Raw genomic sequence first — 19,083 nt, 5'->3', positions numbered from 1 at the left:
AAAAACGGAGTTTCTTGTGTCGCCGTATTTGGTGTTGTTCGGATGCTCCATAAAACACTTGGCAATTCCTCTGGCCAGGTATGCCGAGCTTTTTCAAGCGGTCCTAGCAGGAGCTTTTTGAGGCCGTTGCAGATGATTCCATTGGCTTTCTCGACTTGGCCATTGGGTACGGGTGCCCAACTGACGCAAAGTGCAATTTAATGCCTACTTCTGCGTAGTACTCCTTGAATTCCTTGGACGTAAAGTTTGAACCGTTGTCTGTAACAATGCTATGAGGCACTCCAAACCGAAAAACGAGGCCTTTCACAAACTTTATTGCCGACGCTGTATCTGGTGAATTTATTGGCTTCGCTTCTACCCACTTGGTGAATTTGTCGACAGCGACCAGCAGGTACTCATATCCTCCTGGCGAAGCTTTGTGCAACTTGCCCACCATATCAAGTCCCCATTGGGCAAAGGGCCATGACAATGGTATTGGTGTCAGTTCTGCCGCCGGAGAGTGAGGTTTTGCGGCAAATCTTTGGCACGCGTCGCAAGTTCGTACTATTTCCTTGGCATCCTCAATTGCTGTCAGCCAATAGAATCCTGCCCGAAAAACCTTGGCTGCAATGGCTCGACTACTTGCGTGGTGGCCACATATTCCTTCGTGTACATCCTTCAGAATTATTCTTCCTTCTTCGGGTGTGACGCACCTTTGCAAGACGCCTGAAATACTTCGCTTGTACAACTCCCCTTTGACCACTGTGAAAGCTTTGGATCGTCGAATAACTTGCCTTGCCTCAACTGGGTCGTCGGGTATTTCTTTCCTGAGGATATATGATATATATGCTTGCATCCAAGGAACTTCTACCATCATTACAAGCTCTTGGTCCTCTTCGTCCTCCATGGTTTCTTTGAGGGGCGCCGAAGTTTTTTCTTCCTTTGCTTTTTTCTGCACCTTTTTCGGCTTCGTGGATCTCTCTGCTATTTCTTCCCAAAATACTCCTGGCGGGATTGGGAGGCACTGCGATCCGATGTTTGCGAGAACGTCGGCTTCATCATTGCTCAATCTACTGATGTGATTTACCTCGCATCCATCAAACAGCTTCTCGAGCTCGTTGTACACCTCCTTGTATACCATCATGCTATCATTGACTGCGTCACATTGGTTCATAACTTGCTGAGCCACCAATTGTGAGTCGCCAAAGATTTTTAATCGAGTTGCACCGCAAGCTTTCGCCATCTTCATCCCGTGTATGAGGGCCTCATATTCTGCTTCATTGTTGGATGCGTTAGGGAACGTCATCCGGAGGACGTATTTTAACTTGTCGCCTTCAGGTGATATAAGTACCACTCCTGCACCAGCTCCTTCTACTCTCTTGGACCCATCGAAGTTCATGGTCCAAGTCCTCGACAAATCTGGGGGTCCCGTGTTTTGCAGCTCCATCCACTCTGCAATGAAATCTGGCAGAACTTGCGACTTGATTGCCTTTCTTTTTTCATACGTGATATCCCGAGGGGAAAGTTCTATTCCCCAAAGGGAGACACGCCCTGTAGCTTCTGGATTGTTCAGTATATTTGAAAGAGGTGCTTCGTTGACTACTATTATCGGGTGTGCCGAAAAATAGTGGCGCAACTTCCTTGCCGTTGTAATTACTCCATATGCTAGTTTCTGGTACTGCGGGTACCGCTGTTTGGAAGGCGATAAAACTTCACTGATGAAATATACCGGTCTTTGCACTCCATGGAGTTTTCCTTCTTCTTCTCTTTCGACAATGAGCACCGTGCTAACCACTTGGGGTGTGGCTGCAATGTACAGCAGGAGAGGTTCCTTTTCCTTCGGCGCCACCAAGATTGGTGGTGTCGAGATTACGCGCTTCAGATCCTCGAAAGCTCTGTCGTCCTCTTCGTTCCACTGGAATTTCTCTCCTTGCTTTATCAGAGCGTAAAATGGTAACGCTTTTTCTCCCAGCCTGGCGACGAATCTGCTCAAAGCTGCGACTCGCCCAGTTAGCTGCTGTATTTCTTTCAACTTTGTTGGCTTCCTCATTGTTACGATAGCTTGTATTTTATCGGGATTTTCTTCAATCCCTCTTGCTGAAACTAGAAACCCCAGAAGTTCTCCTGCTGGGACGCCGAAAGAACACTTCGTCGGATTCAGCTTGAGGCAGAATTTGTCGAGGTTGTCAAAGGTTTCCTTGAGATCCTCGATCAGCGTCGCCCCCTTTTTTGACGTTATGACGACATCGTCAATGTATACTTGCACGTTTTTCCCAATCTGTGTCGCCAAACACTTCTGCATCATCCTCTGATATGTTGCTCCCGCATTTTTCAGACCAAAGGGCATTGTTCTGTAGCAAAACACGCCGTAAGGTGTGATGAACGATGTTTTTACTTCATCTTCTTCTTTTAATCTGATCTGGTTATAGCCAGAATATGCGTCCAGGAAGAAAAGACGTTCACATCCAGCCGTGGAGTCGATAATTTGATCGATCCTTGGGAGGGGAAAGTGATCCTTTGGACAATGTTTATTGAGACACGTAAAGTCGACGCACATGCGAAGGACCTTAGTGTTTTTCTTTGGCACCAACACAGGATTTGCTACCCATGTGGCCTCTGTGTGCAGCTCCTTGATAAAACCAGCTTCTCATAGTCGATCGATTTCTGACAGCATAGCCTTGCGGTTTGGTTCCGAAAAACGCCGCAAAGGTTGTTTGATTGGTCTCGCTAGTGGATCCAAGTTTAGGTGGTGCTCGGCAAATTCCCTGGGTACTCCTGGCATGTCAGCTGGACACCATGCGAAGATTTTCCAGTTCTCACGGAGGAACTCAACGAGCGCGCTTTCCTATGCGAGGTCCATGTCGTTTGCGATGGACGTCGTCTTTTTCGGGTCTGTCGGGTGAATCTGCACCTCCTTAGAATTTTTCTCAGTATTGAAAGTTGATTCTTTATTTGGCCTTCCAACGTCTGGCAGTACGTCGTAGTCAGTCATACTCCTTGACGCCAAATACTCAGCTTGCATCCCGAAAGTTTCTGATATCCGATGAAAATCCTTATCGCACTTATCGGCTAAGGCGAAGCTTCCTTTGACTGTGATTGGTCCCTTCGGTCTAGGCATCCTCCACAACAGGTATGTATAATGTGGTACCGCCATAAATCTAGCATATGCTGGTCGTCCCAACAGGGCGTGATACTGCGACGGAAAATCCACAACTTCAAACTCCAGCTTCTCGATTCTATAATTTTCTCGGGTTCCAAACTGAACGTCGAGATTAATCTTCCCCAGTGGATAACTTGGTTTCTCCGGTGTGATACCATGGAACCTCGTGTCTGTTGGCTTCAGGTTTGCTAGGGATATGTTCATCTTCCTCAATGTATATGCATACATAAGGTTTAAGCTGCTGCCGCCATCTATGAACACTCGAGAGACATCAAATCCCGCAATGACTGCTGGTAGGATAAGTGCTGACTGCCCTGGTCGAGGAACTTGCTGCGGATGATCTGCTATGGTGAAGCCAATATCTTGCCCTGACCAATTAAGATACTCGACTATTGGTGGAGGCATTTTTTCTGCCATGAACACCTGTCGCGAGATTACTTTCTGAGCCCTATTGGATGGCCTTCCCTTCTGAATCATCGAAACCGCTCCGTTAGAGTTAGGATCGACGTAAGGTGGTGGTGGAGGTGCTGCCGCTATTCTGAGCTGGTGTCGATTGTCTTCCGTAATCGCGGGAGGAGGTGGCAAGTGAATCTCACTCCTGGGTTCTCGAGGATTTCTCTGTGCTGCCCTAGCATTAGCATGCTCTGCCCACCTTAACATTGCTTGGAAATTGCGACAATCTTTCTGCAGATGTCCTGACTGTCTTTTCCCGTTGCTGTCGAGGAAAAAGTGCATCTGACATGGCCCGTTCATCATCTCTTCAGGAGACACGAAAGGCCTTGGGAACCTAGGCCCGCTATTTTGCCTGTTGTTCCGAGAGTCATCTCTATTGTCGCATCGCTGCTCATTGCTTCTCTGATAATCATCTCTGTTGTTTCCTCCTGTGTTTGCTCGGAAGCCTGCCGAGATTTGTCCTGGGGTATCATAACTCGGGTACTGCCGAGGAAATCGTCGCCTCGGTTGATAATTTCGACCGCGGTATTCCTCTGGCGACCTGTGCTGTTTGTTGTGAAAAGCATCTTCTCCATCTGCCCATCTGTTTGCTATTTCCATTAACGCGGATACTGTCTTTGGGTTGGTCCTCCCCAAGTCCTCGACAAAATCTCCACGCCTGATTCCTGCGACAAACGCATCTATCGCTCTCTCGTCAGATATATTTTCTGCCGAGTTTTTGATGATATTCCACCTTTGGATATATTTTCTCATTGGCTCGTCTGGCTTTTGTCGGCATGCTCTCAACTCCTCTAACGACGCAGGTTTCTTGCACGTGGACCTGAAGTTCTTGACGAACACGTCCTCGAAGCTTTCCCAGCTGTCGATGGATCCTGGAGAAAGTTTCTTTATCCAAGATCGTGCGGCTCCACTCAGATGCACCTGGATGCTTTGCATAGTTGTTGCTCTGGTTCCTCCTGTAAGCTTCACCGTCTCGAGATAATCGACTAGCCAATCCTCTGGATCTTGAAGGCCGTCGAATTTTTTGAAGTTATCGGGTAACTTGAATCCCGAAGGGACTCGAGTTTTTCGCACTCTCCTCGTGAAGCATGGCAAGCCGCACATATCCTCGTCGTTTAACTCTGGGGACTGCCGATGTTCCCTCCTGCTTTGTCGCGCTCTGTCGACTCTTGCTTGTGCTGCCGTGTCCCTTGCTCCACTTGGTCCTTCGGGAGCTGCTGCTGCTGCCGCAGGTCGTGGACTATTTTGCCTTACCGCTCCTTCGGGAGGTGTTGATACAAACGCCGTCCCCATAGCTCCAACTCCTGCTATCGCCATGTTGTACAGTGTTTCCCTTGGATCTCCTGGAGGTGGTTTAGATGCGAGGATAAAAGCTTGTGTCGCCATATACCCAGCCTCTGGTGTCTTAGGGATGATGTTTCCTCTTGTGTCTATCGACATAAAAGACATGTCGAGGTTTTGGATCAGGTGCTCTCTTTCTCCTTCGGGTACGTGTTGTAACCTCGATCTTGCTCTATTCCGAGCCTCCCTGTGGCTATCACCCGAAGTTCTAGATCGTCGACTCAGCTCTGCCCTTCTCCTGCTGGATGCAGAAGCTGCCTCCTTTCTTCTGTTTAACTCAGCTGTCTGTTTTTCCAATTCCCTTGCAGCTCGTGCGAGCCTATATTGATATGCTTGTAATTCCTCTGGCGTGGCTGTGGTGGCCATTGGTTCTGAGCCATCCATAGCTCTCGCGGCTCTATCCCATGCTACTTGCGGGAGTCGAACTCTGTCTCGCGGCTGTGGCCCGATATATTTATTGCCTAAACCTCGTCGCAAATCAGAGGGATCAACGTATGGATTTCCCAAATCGTCGAAAGCCTCAGATGTTTCTTCTTGGTCATGGCTTGGTTCTCCGATGACATAAATCTGATGATACTTTGTATTCAGATCTATGTTGGGTTTGGTGACACCATCGTTAAGATTGGCGAAGACCTTGCCCACTGTAGTAGATTTGTCGATGAAGTTGTAGCTGTCGACACTGCTTGAGCCATCGCTTATATATGAGTCCGCAGATGACTCAAACGACATGTCGCTGAAGATCTTGGCGAGTTTTTCTCTCGCCCTGATGCTGATGAAGCGTGACGACGAAGTTTCTTCCTCTCCTGATTCGGTTGATGATGTATAGCTTGAAAAATCGGAATCGACCGCCGACGATCCCGACGAAATCGGAATTTCGACACGATACGATCCCTCTTTCTCGACGCGAATGTGAAACCTTCCGAACGTCATCTCCATAGGCTCCTCCAGATACGCATATGCATCCAAACGGGAGGGCGGGTGAGGAACAAAATCAACAGGACCAGTAGCGATCTGTTTACCTCGATCCATTGCGTTGCTTGCGATTGATGAAGTCGATGATTTTGCCGTTGATGAAGTCGATGATCTTGAACGTGCCATCGAGACCAGATCCTTGACGCCTCTAGTTCCCACAGACGGCGCTAATTGACAATGTATTAACTTGTCAATGCCTACGGATTGTAGACTAGGGTTTAGTTGGAAGTAGAGGGCAAGTAGATCTCGAAGGTTTCAGCCGAAAAGTACTCGACGATTATGAAACTAGGGTTTGTAAACAAACTTTCGATGATTTCTGCGTCCCTCGACTCCCCCTTATATAGGAGGCGGAGCCGAGGGATTCGTGCCGTACAAGTTACAGAGTCCGGGAAGGTTTCTAACTCATCCCGTAAGATTACAAATAACACTTCCTATTACAACTCTGGTCTTCCTTAATAATATCTTGGGCTCCCGAATCTTCTTATTCTTCGGGTAATGGGCCTTCAGTAAACCCCGGGTACTATCTTCGGCAGGCCCATTTGGGATGCCTATGTCAGGTAGGACTAGTGTTGATCCTAATAATGTTCCTTTAGCTTCATTGGTTGCCCAAGAAGAACATGTTGATGTGAACTTCATTAAAAATGATAATTTCAACAACAATTGTTATAGGAATAATTCTGGTAACAACTATAGGCCATATCCTTCTAATAATAGTAATGGTTATGGTAATTCTTATGGGAATTCTTTCAACAATAATAGGAATATACCCTCTGGTCTTTAAGCCATGCTTAAAGAATTTATTAGTACACAAACTGCTTTTAACAAATCTGTTGAAGAAAAGCTTGGTAAAATTGATATACTTGATTCTAAAGTTGATAGTCTTGCTGCTGATGTTGATCTTTTGAAATCAAAAGTTATGCCTAATGAAAATAAAGATATTAAGTCATTTGCTACAGAAAACGCCATCCAAGTTAGAATTAATGAGAATATAAGATTGATGGCTGAATTGCGTGCTAGGTGGGAAAAAGAAGAAGATGCTAAAGAGAAGAATGTAGCTAAAGTTTGGACTATTACCACCACTAGTAATGCTAATGCTTCACATGTTGCTACACCTCCTACTATCAATGGTAAAATAATTGGTGTTGGCAATGTTTTCACTCCTAATGCAAAGCTTGCAAAACTGCCTGAAACTGCTAAAACTGCTGAAACTACTTGTGATAAAACTGCTGAATTTTTTTTCAAATGTTGGGGACAATGATCCCATTGCTTTAGATCATAATGGTTTATATTTTGATGATTGTCACATCTCTGAAGTTATAAAGTTCATACAAAAACTTGCTAAAAGTCCCAATGCTAGTGCTATAAATTTGGCCTTTACAAAACATATTACAAATGCTCTCATTAAAGCTAGAGAAGAGAAACTAAATCGTGAAACTTCTATTACTAGGAAGTTAGAAGATGGTTGGGAGCCCATCATTAAGATGAAGATCAATGATTTTGATTGTAATGCTTTATGTGATCTTGGTGCAAGTATTTCCGTTATGCCTAGGAAAATCTATAATATGCTTGACTTGCCACCATTGAAAAATTGTTATTTGGATGTTAATCTTGCTGATAATTCTACAAAGAAACCTTTGGAGAGGATTGATAATGTTCGCATTACGGTTAACAATAACCTTGTCCCCGTTGATTTTGTTGTCTTGGATATTGAATGCAATGCATCTTGTCCCATTATATTGGGAAGACCTTTTCTTCGAACTGTTGGTGCTATTATTGATATGAAGGAAGGTAATATTAAATATCAATTTCCTCTCAAGAAAGGTATGGAACACTTCCCTAAAAAGAGAATGAAGTTACCTTTTGATTCTATCATTAGAACAAATTATGATGTTGACGCTTCATCTCTTGATAATACTTGATACACACTTTCTGCGCCTAGCTGAAAGGCGTTAAAGAAAAGCGCTTATGGGAGACAACCCATGATTTTACTTCTGCACTTTTATGTTATATTTGAGTCTTGGAAGTTGTTACTACTGTATCAACCTCTCCTTATCTTTATTTTATTGCATTGTTGTGCCAAGTAAAGTCTTTGATGGTAAGGTTCATACTAGATTTGGATTACTGCGCAGAAACAGATTTCTTGCTGTCACGAATTTGAGTAGTATATTCTCTGTAGGTAACTCAGAAAAATCTGCCAATTTACGTGAGTAATCCTCAGATATGTACGCAACTTTCATTCAATTTGAGCATTTTCATTTGAGCAAGTCTGGTGCCTCTGACAAATTCGTCTTTACGGACTGTTCTGTTTTGACAGATTCTGCCTTTTATTTCGCATTGTCTGTTTTGCTATGCTTGATTGATTTCTTTATTCCATTAACTTTCAGTAGCTTTGTGCAATATCCAGAAGTGTTAAGAATGATTATGTCACCTCTGAACATGTGAATTTTTTATTATACACTAACCCTCTAATGAGTTTGTTTTGATTTTGGTGTGGAGGAAGTTTTCAAGGATCAAGAGAGGTGGATGATACAATATGATCAAGGAGAGTGAAAGCTCTAAGCTTGGGGATGCCCCCGTTGTTCATCCCTGCATATTTCAAGAAGACTCAAGCATCTAAGTTTGGGGATGCCCAAGGCATCCCCTTCTTCATCGATAAATTATCAAGTTCCTCTAGTGAAACTATATTTTTATTCCGTCACATCTTATGTGCTTTACTTGGAGCGTCTGTTTGCTTTTGTTTTTGTTTTGTTTGAATAAAATTGGATCCTAGCATTCATTGTGTGGGAGAGAGACACGCTCCGCTGTTGCATATGAACACATATGTTCTTAGCTTTATTCTTAATGTTCATGGCGAAGGTTGAAACTGCTTCATTAATTGTTATATGGTTGGAAACAGAAAATGCTACATGTGGTAATTGGTATAATGTCTTGAATAATTTGATACTTGGCAATTGTTGTGCTCATGTTTAAGCTCTTGCATCATATACTTTGCACCTATTAGTGAAGAAATACATAGAGCTTGCTAAAATTTGGTTTGCATGATTGGTCTCTCTAAGGTCTAGATATTTTCTAGTAAGGGTTTGAGCAACAAGGAAGACAGTGTAGAGTCTTATAATGCTTGCAATATGTTCTTATGTGAGCTTTGCTGTACCGGTTCATACTTGTGTTTGCTTCAAACAACCTTGCTAGCCTAAGCCTTGTATTGAGAGGGATTACTTCTCATGCATCCAAAATCATTGAGCCAAAAACTGTGCCACTTGTGTCCACCATACCTACCTACTACATGGTATTTCTCTGCCATTCCAAAGTAAATTGCTTGAGTGCTACCTTTAAAATTCTATTCTTTGTCTTTGCAATGTATAGCTCATGGGAAAAATAGCTTAAAAACTATTGTGGTATTGAATATGTACTTATGTATCTTATTTCCTAATAAGTTGCTTGTTGAGCGATAACCATGTTCCTGGGGACGCCATCAACACTTTGTTGAATATCATGTGAGTTGCTATGCATGTTCGTCTTGTCTGAAGTAAGGGTGATTTATCATGAGTTGAATGGTTTGAGTATGCATATTGTTAGAGAAGAACATTGGGCCGCTAACTAAAGCCATGATCCATGGTGGAAGTTTTAGTTTTGGACAACAATCCTCAATCTCTTATGAGAATATTATTTGTTGTTGAATGCTTATGCATTAAAGAGGAGTCCATTATCTGTTGTCTATGTTGTCCCGGTATGGATGTCTAAGTTGAGAATAATCAAAAGCGAGAAATCTAATGCGAGCTTTCTCCTTCGACCTTTGTACAGGCGGCATAGAGGTACCCCTTTGTGACACTTGGTTAAAACATGTGCATCGCTAATTAGGACAAGGTGTGGGCACTATTGGTAATCTATGCATGAGGCTTGCAACTTGTAGGATATCTTATACATAACACATATGCTTTATTACTACCGTTGATAAAATTGTTTCTTGTTTTCAAAATAAAAGCTCTAGCACAAATATAGCAATCCATGCTTCCCTCTGCGAAGGGCCTTTCTTTTACTTTATGTTGAGTCAGTTTACCTACTTCTCTCCATCTTAGAAGCAAACACTTGTGTTAACTGTGCATTGATTCTTACATACTTGCTTATTTGCATTCATCATATTACTTTGTATTGACAATTATCCATGAGATAAACATGTTACAAGTTGAAAGCAACCGCTGAAACTTATATCTTCCTTTGTGTTGCTTCAATGCCTTTATTTAGAATTTATTGCTTTATGAGTTAACTCTTATGCAAGACTTATTGATGCTTGTCTTGAAAGTACTATTCATGAAAAGTCTTTGCTATATGATTCAGTTGTTTAACCATTGTCTTTACCATTGCTTCGAATCGCTGCATTCATTACATATGCTTACAATAGTATTGATCAAGATTATGATAGCATGTCACTTCAGAAATTATCTTTGTTATCGTTTACCTACTCGAGGACGAGTAGAAACTAAGCTTGGGGATGCTTGATACGTCTCAAACGTATCTATAATTTCTTATGTTCCATGCTACTTTATTGATGATACTCACATGTTTTATACACACTTTATGTCATATTTATGCATTTTCCGGCACTAACCTATTAACAAGATGCCGAAGAGCCAGTTGCTGTTTTCTGCTGTTTTTGGTTTCAGAAATCCTACAAAGGAAATATTCCCGGAATTGGACGAAATCAACGCCCAAGGTCTTATTTTTCCACGAAGCTTCCAGAAGTCTAAAAGGGAAACGAAGTGGAGCGACGAGGCGCCAACACAACAGGGCGACGCGGCCAGGCTAGGGCCTGCGCGGCCCTGGCGTGTGTGCCCCTCGCCTCGCCCCCTGACCTACCCTTCTGCCACTTAAATCCTTCGTCGCGAATATCCCAGTACCGAGAGCCACGATACGGAAAACCTTCCAGAGACGCCGCCGCCAATCCCATCTTGGGAGATTCAGGAGATCGCCTCCGGCACCCTGCCGGAGAGAGGAATCATCTCCCGGAGGACTCTTCATCGCCATGATCGCCTCCGGAGTGATGTGTGAGTAGTTCACCCCTGGACTATGGGTCCATAGCAGTAGCTAGATGGTTGTCTTCTCCTCATTGTGCTATCATTGTTGGATCTTGTGAGCTCCCTAACATGATCAAGATCATCTATTTGTAATGCTACATGTTGCGTTTGTTGGGATCCGATGAATATGGAATACTATGTTATGTTGATTATCAATCTATCATCTATGTGTTGTTTATGATCTTGCATGCTCTCCGTTGCTAGTAGAGGCTCTGGCCAAGTCGTTACTTGTAACTCCAAGAGGGAGTATTTATGCTCGATAGTGGGTTCATGCCTCCATTAAATCTGGGACAGTGGCAGAAAGTTCTAAGGTTGTGGATGTGCTGTTGCCACTAGGGATAAAACATCAATGCTTTGTCTAAAGATATTTGTGTTGATTATATTACACACCATACTTAATGCAATTGTCTGTTGTTTGCAACTTAATACTGGAAGGGGTGCGGACGCTAACCCGAAGGTGGACTTTTTAGGCATAGATGCATGCTGGATAGCGGTCTATGTACTTTATCGTAATGCCCAATTAAATTTCACACTACTCATCATAATATGTATGTGCATTGTCATGCCATCTTTATTTGTCAATTGCCCAACTGTAATTTGTTCACCCAACATGCTATTTCTTATGGGAGAGACACCACTAGTGAACTGTGGACCCCGGTCCATTCTTTACATCGAATACAATCTACTGCAATACTTGTTTTACTGTTCTCTGCAAACATCATCATCCACACTATACATCTAATCCTTTGTTACAGCAAGCCGGTGAGATTGACAACCTCACTGTTACGTTGGGGCAAAGTATTTTGGTTGTGTTGTGCAGGTTCCACGTTGGCGCCGGAATCCCTGGTGTTGCGCCGCACTACACTCTGCCACCATCAACCTTCAACGTGCTTCTTGACTCCTACTGGTTCGATAAACCTTGGTTTCTTACTGAGGGAAACTTACTGCTATACGCATCACACCTTCCACTTGGGGTTCCCAACGGACGCGTGCTGTACGCGTGTCAATGACAAGATTCAAGTAAATGATCTCTTCGATATTGCTCATCTTGAACTTGCACTTCATTTCTTCATTCTTCATCATGTTGATATCTTGAAGTTAAATTTGAGAGCTCACTTCATCTTCATCTTCAAGACATACTTGACACTTCATATTCTTCATCGGTTTCTTCTTATTGAAAACTTGGAGCCAACATATGGTTCAAGCATTGCCTATGGACAACTCCTACAAATATAACTCAATCCAAAAATTAGTCCATAGAGATTCTCATTAATTACCAAAACCACACATGGGGGCTCCATGCACTTTATCACTGCTAGCTTTTAGAGGTTTGCGCTAGCAAAGTGGAAGAAATGTGGATGGAGCAGTGCTACCCAGCTTGAGGGAAGTTTTGAAACCTCGTACATGAAAGGGGCGGCCCCATGACGGTGCACCTACCCACCCGAGGGAATGGCTCCATCGTGCCCAGGTTGAACCCATTCATCCTCCTCGATCGTGTGACACCTGAGATGACAACTTGGCAAGGAACGTGATCCCAAGGGTGCGACAAGCAGATGGTATACACGAGAGGAAAGAGAGGAGCGTGTACCAAAAGAGAAGAGGGAGGAGGTAGTAAGGAAGGTCACTTCCATTTCTATGTGCCACGTGATGTATCTGTGTCCAACGTATGAATAAAAAAGAAATACAACGTGGGAGGAGATGGATGCATGCATGGCATAGTTTTGGCAGTTCAGATTTGATTTGTTAGAGAACCAACCTGAGTTTGGGTGGTTGTGAGGGTGGTTTGTACCCCCAGCCCACCAGAGTTCAAACCCTAGGGTTGACATCTGTGTGTCTCATAAAGGCGGAATATTCATTCAGTGGGAGGTGATGTTCCTGTCGACAATGAGGCGTCTATGGTGACTTCGTCAGTTTCAAGATTCAATCCGCCAGCTCAGTCTTTCGGAGGTGCTCATAGGGATAGGGTGTGTGTCTGCATTCATAGGGGTGATTGTATGCGCGTGTATGTGAGTATCTACGTTTGTACTGTGTTTCCAGAAAAAGAAGATTTGATTTGTTATAGCCTGTAGGGTTTGAATGGTTTTGGCAACTAAGATTTATATACACATATATGATAACATATTTAGCCTCAAAGAGGGGGATTTCGGTAAGTAATATTTTTTTATTAATGGCGGTTCAAAAAATGGAAATTCTAAAAGGGGTAGAGGGTGACGTACCCATAGGGAAGGAGGGGCAACGTGCGATCTAATTTGTACCGTAATTGATGGAGATACTATTTACTGTGAGGGATTGAGATGGTTGTGAGATTTTTTTCAGGGCAAGGAAACATATCATTCCTAATTAATTGATAGTGTGATTGATGATATCATGATTTCCTCGTGAGTGTTGATTTATTGTTAAATTAGGTCGGATGAAGTGGAGATAGTGAGATCAGATTGGAAGGGCATGATGCTTCCAATGACGGTCATCATATACGCTGAGTACAACAACCAACTTCAATACAATAGTATAAATTTATATGTACGTGCGTTGAAAGTCACATGATTCTTATGATCGTTGTTGGTCCTTGTATGTCCTATTTGACTAAAATCATTACAGTCAAAAAGAAGATGTCAATGTCAGAAGGCATCGCTTAGTTATGACAAGCAAGGATTAACATCCACAAAAGTTTCACGATAGATAAATTACCTCAGGATAGAAATTGTCAACGATCAACCAAGACCAATATTTGTACATCAACACCATGGAACTTCATCAAACACCGACTCTAGTGCAAATCCTATAAAGCTATCTCAACAGGAAAGCGGTCAAGGTTATAATTACAATGCATAGTTCCTGATTTGTGACCTGACCAACATACCAATAGCATATCAGCCTACTAGGTAGCACATGCAGGCATGGAGGTTGGCATCACTCATGCCTCGAAGAGTGCAACAATGGAAGAACTTGAAAGACATGGAAAAGACCAAGGACCAACCAACTCAACATACTTGGGCTTCGATGGTTCAAGGGGATGGAGTGTGCATGTTTGGGACGTCGCCTCTCCCGTCAGTGGCACCACCAAGTTGGCTGATACCATGCTGCTCCCGTCTTGGTCACCTACCCTTCCCCTTGCTGATATAACCCTACTCCTGATATAACCCCACTCCTTACAATGAAAACACGGTGGCATTTCCTTCTTCTTCTAGATTTCTTACCATCATTGCTCCTAAGCATTAGCTCCTGACCACGACAAGCACAAGTAGAAGCATCTTTCTTAGAAGTTATCCTCTCTTTGATCATAAGATAGCAACGCAGTTTGTACCTCGCTTGAAGCGATGCTTTCCTTGACATACTTCGGGGTAACAACCAAGCCTTTGTAGGACTTAGGCAACGAAATAGGCATGATAAAATCCCTGTCCTCGTCCTCCAAGTTGAACTCAGTTCGTGCTAAGTCTAAGACGACACAGTTGAAGGCAATAATTAATGTGTTCAGCAAGGTACACCCCCTTTTAAATCTTCAGACCATAAAGCTCCCTCTACGAATACAACTTATTGGAAGCGATCTTGTTTAGAAAATACGCTTCCAATGTCTTACAGATCTCGGTAGGTGACTCCAAGTCCATCACATGGTACAAGCTAGACTTGATCTGTTAAGCTAAGCCGTATGGTTCCAACAACATTGATTTGCATCTCAGCCCAATCTACACCGCCCATATTGACAAACTTCAATGCATAGGCTTTGAGTGTTCTCAAGAGTCTATGCCTCCCCAGCAAATCTTTGCCTCTCGATTGCTATAGTGGAAACTTGCTCGTACCATTGAGCTTCGTCACCTCAAACATGTGGAAGATATCTCCCGTTGCTCTCACACGAACATCCGTTGATCAGAGCGATCAAGCCAATGCAAGCTTCTTCTTTGGTTCAGCAAAGCCTCCCCACGTGTGTTTCCTCGCTCCCAAAGATTCCATGCTCGAGATTTAGGGTCAGGTAACTCGTGAGCTCTTTTCGCCCCCTCCCCGCCGGCCCGCAGCTCTGCTTTTATTGACCTTGAGATAGATTAGATCTATCTCAATCCGATCCACATGACTTCCCTTATCTTCAGAAGATACTCCGAAACCTAGAGCCACACACATACGCTTGTTTTACTGCATCAGGGACCAAAATCATGCCAATGTCAGGACTCGGTGGGTCCTTATCAAAATGCACCTAGTCTCTTCACATTAAGCCATACTCTCCGGTTCAACTGGCCGGTCTGACCGCTCAAACCTGTTGCGCCGCATCAGCTGGTACGATCTACCCCAACTTCCGCGCCAAGCAAATCAACCAACGATGCCTTCCGGTCCAATCCGCCTCTATGACATGGCCATTTTCGTCGTCACACCCACAATCATTGATATCCTTTGTTGACGGTGTTTCCCTGTCATCAATAACGCGTACCGTGAGGAACCTCGCTCGCTCTGGCCTCTGCTCCGATAGAAGTCTGCCACGCACCACAACAACCATCATCTTGCCTTTCTTTTGATCATCCGCACCATGAAGCCAATCTTTAACCTTGCATCGATCCCACTTTTTTAGCATAATACATGATTACATCATTGTAAAAAGTAGGTGGAAGACGATACTTGGTAACGTAGATAATATTAAATTATCATCGATGACAAGCCCGTCTCAGTGTACAAACACATCAAACCTATGATGCGACAGACGCTGGACCTTCCCCAAAGATTTTTTTTTTCTCTAACCTAGCTTTCGTCCAGTCTACTTTAACTATCCTAGGTGCTTTTACATATCAGAATCAGAGAGTTCGACTCCAACAAGTAACCCAAATCTAGCAAGTAGTCTATACGATACAACATCAACAGTTAGATATAAGAGAATCCCTGCTACAAATAAATCATGCCTTGTACTCTCGAAAGCACCAAAAAGAAATACCAGAAATACCTACTATATAAAGAATTAAAGATACCTCGTCAAAAAGACATACAGAGTAAGTAAACAGTACTGTTCTAGTTAATGGTTCACTTAAACTGATACTTGACCATATAATTCGCTGATAGTGCTCTGTTTTGTTAACAGAGCTGATACATTCCTAGTCCATCCTTAGGGCTGTGGGCCTGTGGCTGCTGCACCTACACGTCGGACTAGTACATGAAGCAAAACAGCAACGGTGTCGCCATCGGCCGGTACGAGATATCTCAGATGGCTTCAAGCAGCTGTCATACTCGAGCGACGCTTTGGATGCATGTTGCCCCGCCACAGAAGCCAACTTGTGCGTTGTACCGTCGTTTTGATACAAACTCCACGAATGGCCATTCGACAGCGCACCCTCGATTCCGTCTCCTCTTTTCCTCACCGTCAAGACGTCAAGCACAAAAACTCCACAGTCCAGATCCGGAAGAAAGAAGCAGTAGCCGGCGATGACTTCAGATGGCCGTGCTGCTGGAAAAATGGCCGAGGCAGGTATGGAGACGAAGACGACCCCTCTCCTGACGCCGTACAAGATGGGCGAATTCAGCCTGGCGCACAGGTCAGTGAACTGCAGTGTATCGTTTCTACCTCCCCTTTCAATATTTCCATACTTACGAATTTGCTTATGGTTTTTCCGAGAACGATGTTGATCTTTGGTGCATGATATTGCGAAATGGCAGGGTTGCTCTAGCGCCGCTGACCAGGTGCCGGTCGTACGGGAACCTTGCCCAGCCTCACAACGTCCTCTACTACGAGCAGAGGGCGGCGCCGGGCGTGCTCCTCGTCGCCGAGGCCAACGCCGTGTCCGAGACCGCTCGGGGCTACCCGAACGTGCCCGGCCTGTGGAGCGACGAGCAGGTGGAGGCGTGGAAGCCGGTGGTCGACGCCGTGCACGCCAAGGGCGCCGTCTTCTTCTGCCAGATATGGCACACAGGCCGCGTCTCCCCTACAGGTTTTTGTTTGTTTGTTTAGATAGTAGCATAGTATTATCATCTCGCGAATTGGTGCAAGTGTTTCAGTCTTTGATTTAATCGTTCCTTCACAATCATGTTACAGAGTTCCAGCCTAATGGGCAGGCCCCGGTCTCAAGCACGGACAGGCAAGTCACCCCTCATGTCGGCCATGACGGCACGGTCCTGGAATTCGCCGCCCCTCGGAGGCTGGAAACAGAGGAGATACCCCACATCGTCAACGACTTCCGGATCGCCGCCAGAAATGCCATCAGAGCTGGTAAACAAAGTCCTCCATGTCCGCAAAATATGAGTTTTGACAAGAGCTAAAAAAAGGTACACAGGGGGGTTGCTTTCCTAATATTACAACATTCAAAAACTTCCCACCAGCCAAATCTTCACCTCACTTTTGGTGGTGCTAAGAACGACCGTTGTAGTGGCGGATTTGTTGCGAAACATTTTTGCGTTTTTTTCATTCTAAATTGTCCAGGAAGTGAGCATGGTTCGAGACGCCATGTTTTACACAGAACTGGTCGCACGCTATTTCGAAACATGTTTATTCAAAACGCAATAATTCCAGGCTATCAAATGACCCTTTTGTTGTCAAACATGACCAAACTGAATTGCGTTGTACAGAGAAGAAATAAATAGCAGGGTTTGCTTAAATTTTGACTGCTCCGTGTACCTCACAGGCTCGCGCGTGACTGTTTTTTGCCAAAAACCAGACATCAAACCATTTTTACCGGGGATGCGTACGTTTCACAAGTTGTGTGACTGGTTAGTTCGTTTTGTAACATATGTGACTTAAGTGCACATGTGGCAAGTTATGTGACCGTGGGTGCCATTAATTCCTTCTTGCACATCCTGACCTGAAGCGGTTGGAAGTCCACCATTTTGAGTTGCCTCGTCGATGGTGGAAGATCCACATTTTTCATGGCAAATGATGCCAGGATAGCCAGCAAGCCAATAAGCACGTCATCAAGGTCAACGTCTTGACATTGAATGGAAGCCACCAATTAGTTTTAGAAGTTTGTCTCAAATCTAGGTATTTCTGGAAAACATGCTAGAATGTTGAAGGACCCTTTGAATATCATCTTTAACCGAAGCAACAAAAATAGCCGCATCATCTCAAACAGTCACTGCGCCGCCTCTGCATTCATCCGATCATGCAAACATGTGCTAAACTTTTGACATTACAGGATTTGACGGAGTGGAGATCCACGCGGCCAACGGGTACCTGATCGACCAGTTCATGAAGGATGGCGTCAACGACCGTACTGATGCGTACGGGGGCAGCCTGGAGAATCGCTGCCGCTTCGCCACCGAGGTGATTGCGGCCGTGACCGACGAGGTCGGCGCGGGCCGCCTCGGCGTCCAGCTCTCCCCGTTCGCCGACTACGTGGACTGCGTCGACTCCGACCCGGAGACGCTTGCCCTGTACGTCATACGCTTCATGAACGGGCTTGGGGTCCTCTACTGCCATGTGATCGAGCCGCGGATGTGCGTCAACCACTAGTGGAGAAGAGGCCTTTGGTCCCAAGCAAATGTCCCAGTGCTGAACCAAACCGGGTCCAATGAGGGCATTGGTCCCGGTTCGTTTCTGCCCAGGACGACCCCACTCGCTGGCGCCTGTCCTGTAGTGGCCTTTGGACCCGGTTTGTAATACAAACCGGGACTAAAGGGTCCACCGCAGGGCGCGGCAGGCCGTGTCAGTCGTGGGGAACCCTTTAGTCCCGGTTTGTATTACAAACCGGGTCCAAAGGCCCCCCCTCTGGCTATATAACCTTGCCCCTGCCCAAGTGTGAGCCACACTTGGCCATTTTTTCACTATCTTCACAAGAGGGGTGTATTGCTTTCCTCTCTTCTTCACATGCACTAGAGGTGTTCGATGAAATGCTTAAGAGGATTTGCCACTTGAGTTTACACAAATCAAGCCACACTTAATTAACTTGCTTTTTTCTTCTTCATCGAGGTTAACAACTTTATCCTTTTCATCTGCAATTGATAAAATGCATGTGTATATATACATCGTGATGTTCTGTAATGGTTTTGATCAGCTTAATTATATCATGCAGATGAATCGGCAATGGATGTACATTGACCGACGGTTTGACGAGTTCACTGCGGGCCTGGATAATTTTATGGCCGTGGCGGAGGCAAACAAACATGGTGGCTTCATGTATTGTCCATGTGTGGACTGCAAGAATA

General features: G+C 44.6%; 1 protein-coding gene across 1 annotated transcript; it reads left to right on the top strand.

Annotated features, from left to right (window-relative positions):
* The first annotated feature begins 16,222 nt into the window (after window positions 1-16,222).
* Window positions 16,223-18,406, top strand: LOC127326167 (putative 12-oxophytodienoate reductase 11). Its single transcript, XM_051353035.2, has 4 exons — window positions 16,223-16,484; window positions 16,606-16,877; window positions 16,982-17,155; window positions 18,075-18,406. Exons 1-4 carry the CDS (start codon window positions 16,375-16,377, stop codon window positions 18,389-18,391), a joined length of 873 nt encoding a protein of 290 aa, XP_051208995.1. The 5' UTR covers window positions 16,223-16,374; the 3' UTR covers window positions 18,392-18,406.
* The last annotated feature ends 677 nt before the right edge of the window (window positions 18,407-19,083 follow it).

This window comes from Lolium perenne, chromosome 1 (genome assembly GCF_019359855.2).
Source record: "Lolium perenne isolate Kyuss_39 chromosome 1, Kyuss_2.0, whole genome shotgun sequence".
Lineage (NCBI taxonomy): Eukaryota > Viridiplantae > Streptophyta > Magnoliopsida > Poales > Poaceae > Lolium > Lolium perenne.
This window is presented reverse-complemented; position numbering and strand designations above follow the sequence as displayed.

What these genes read in the sequence shown, in the direction of transcription:
- LOC127326167 (XM_051353035.2), top strand. Translation starts at nt 16,375, where the DNA reads ATGACTTCAGATGGCCGTGCTGCTGGAAAAATGGCCGAGGCAGGTATG. An exon ending in GAATTCAGCCTGGCGCACAG is followed by an intron (nt 16,485 to 16,605) that starts GTCAGTGAACTG and finishes GCGAAATGGCAG; the next exon opens with GGTTGCTCTAGCGCCGCTGA. An exon ending in AGGCCGCGTCTCCCCTACAG is followed by an intron (nt 16,878 to 16,981) that starts GTTTTTGTTTGT and finishes ATCATGTTACAG; the next exon opens with AGTTCCAGCCTAATGGGCAG.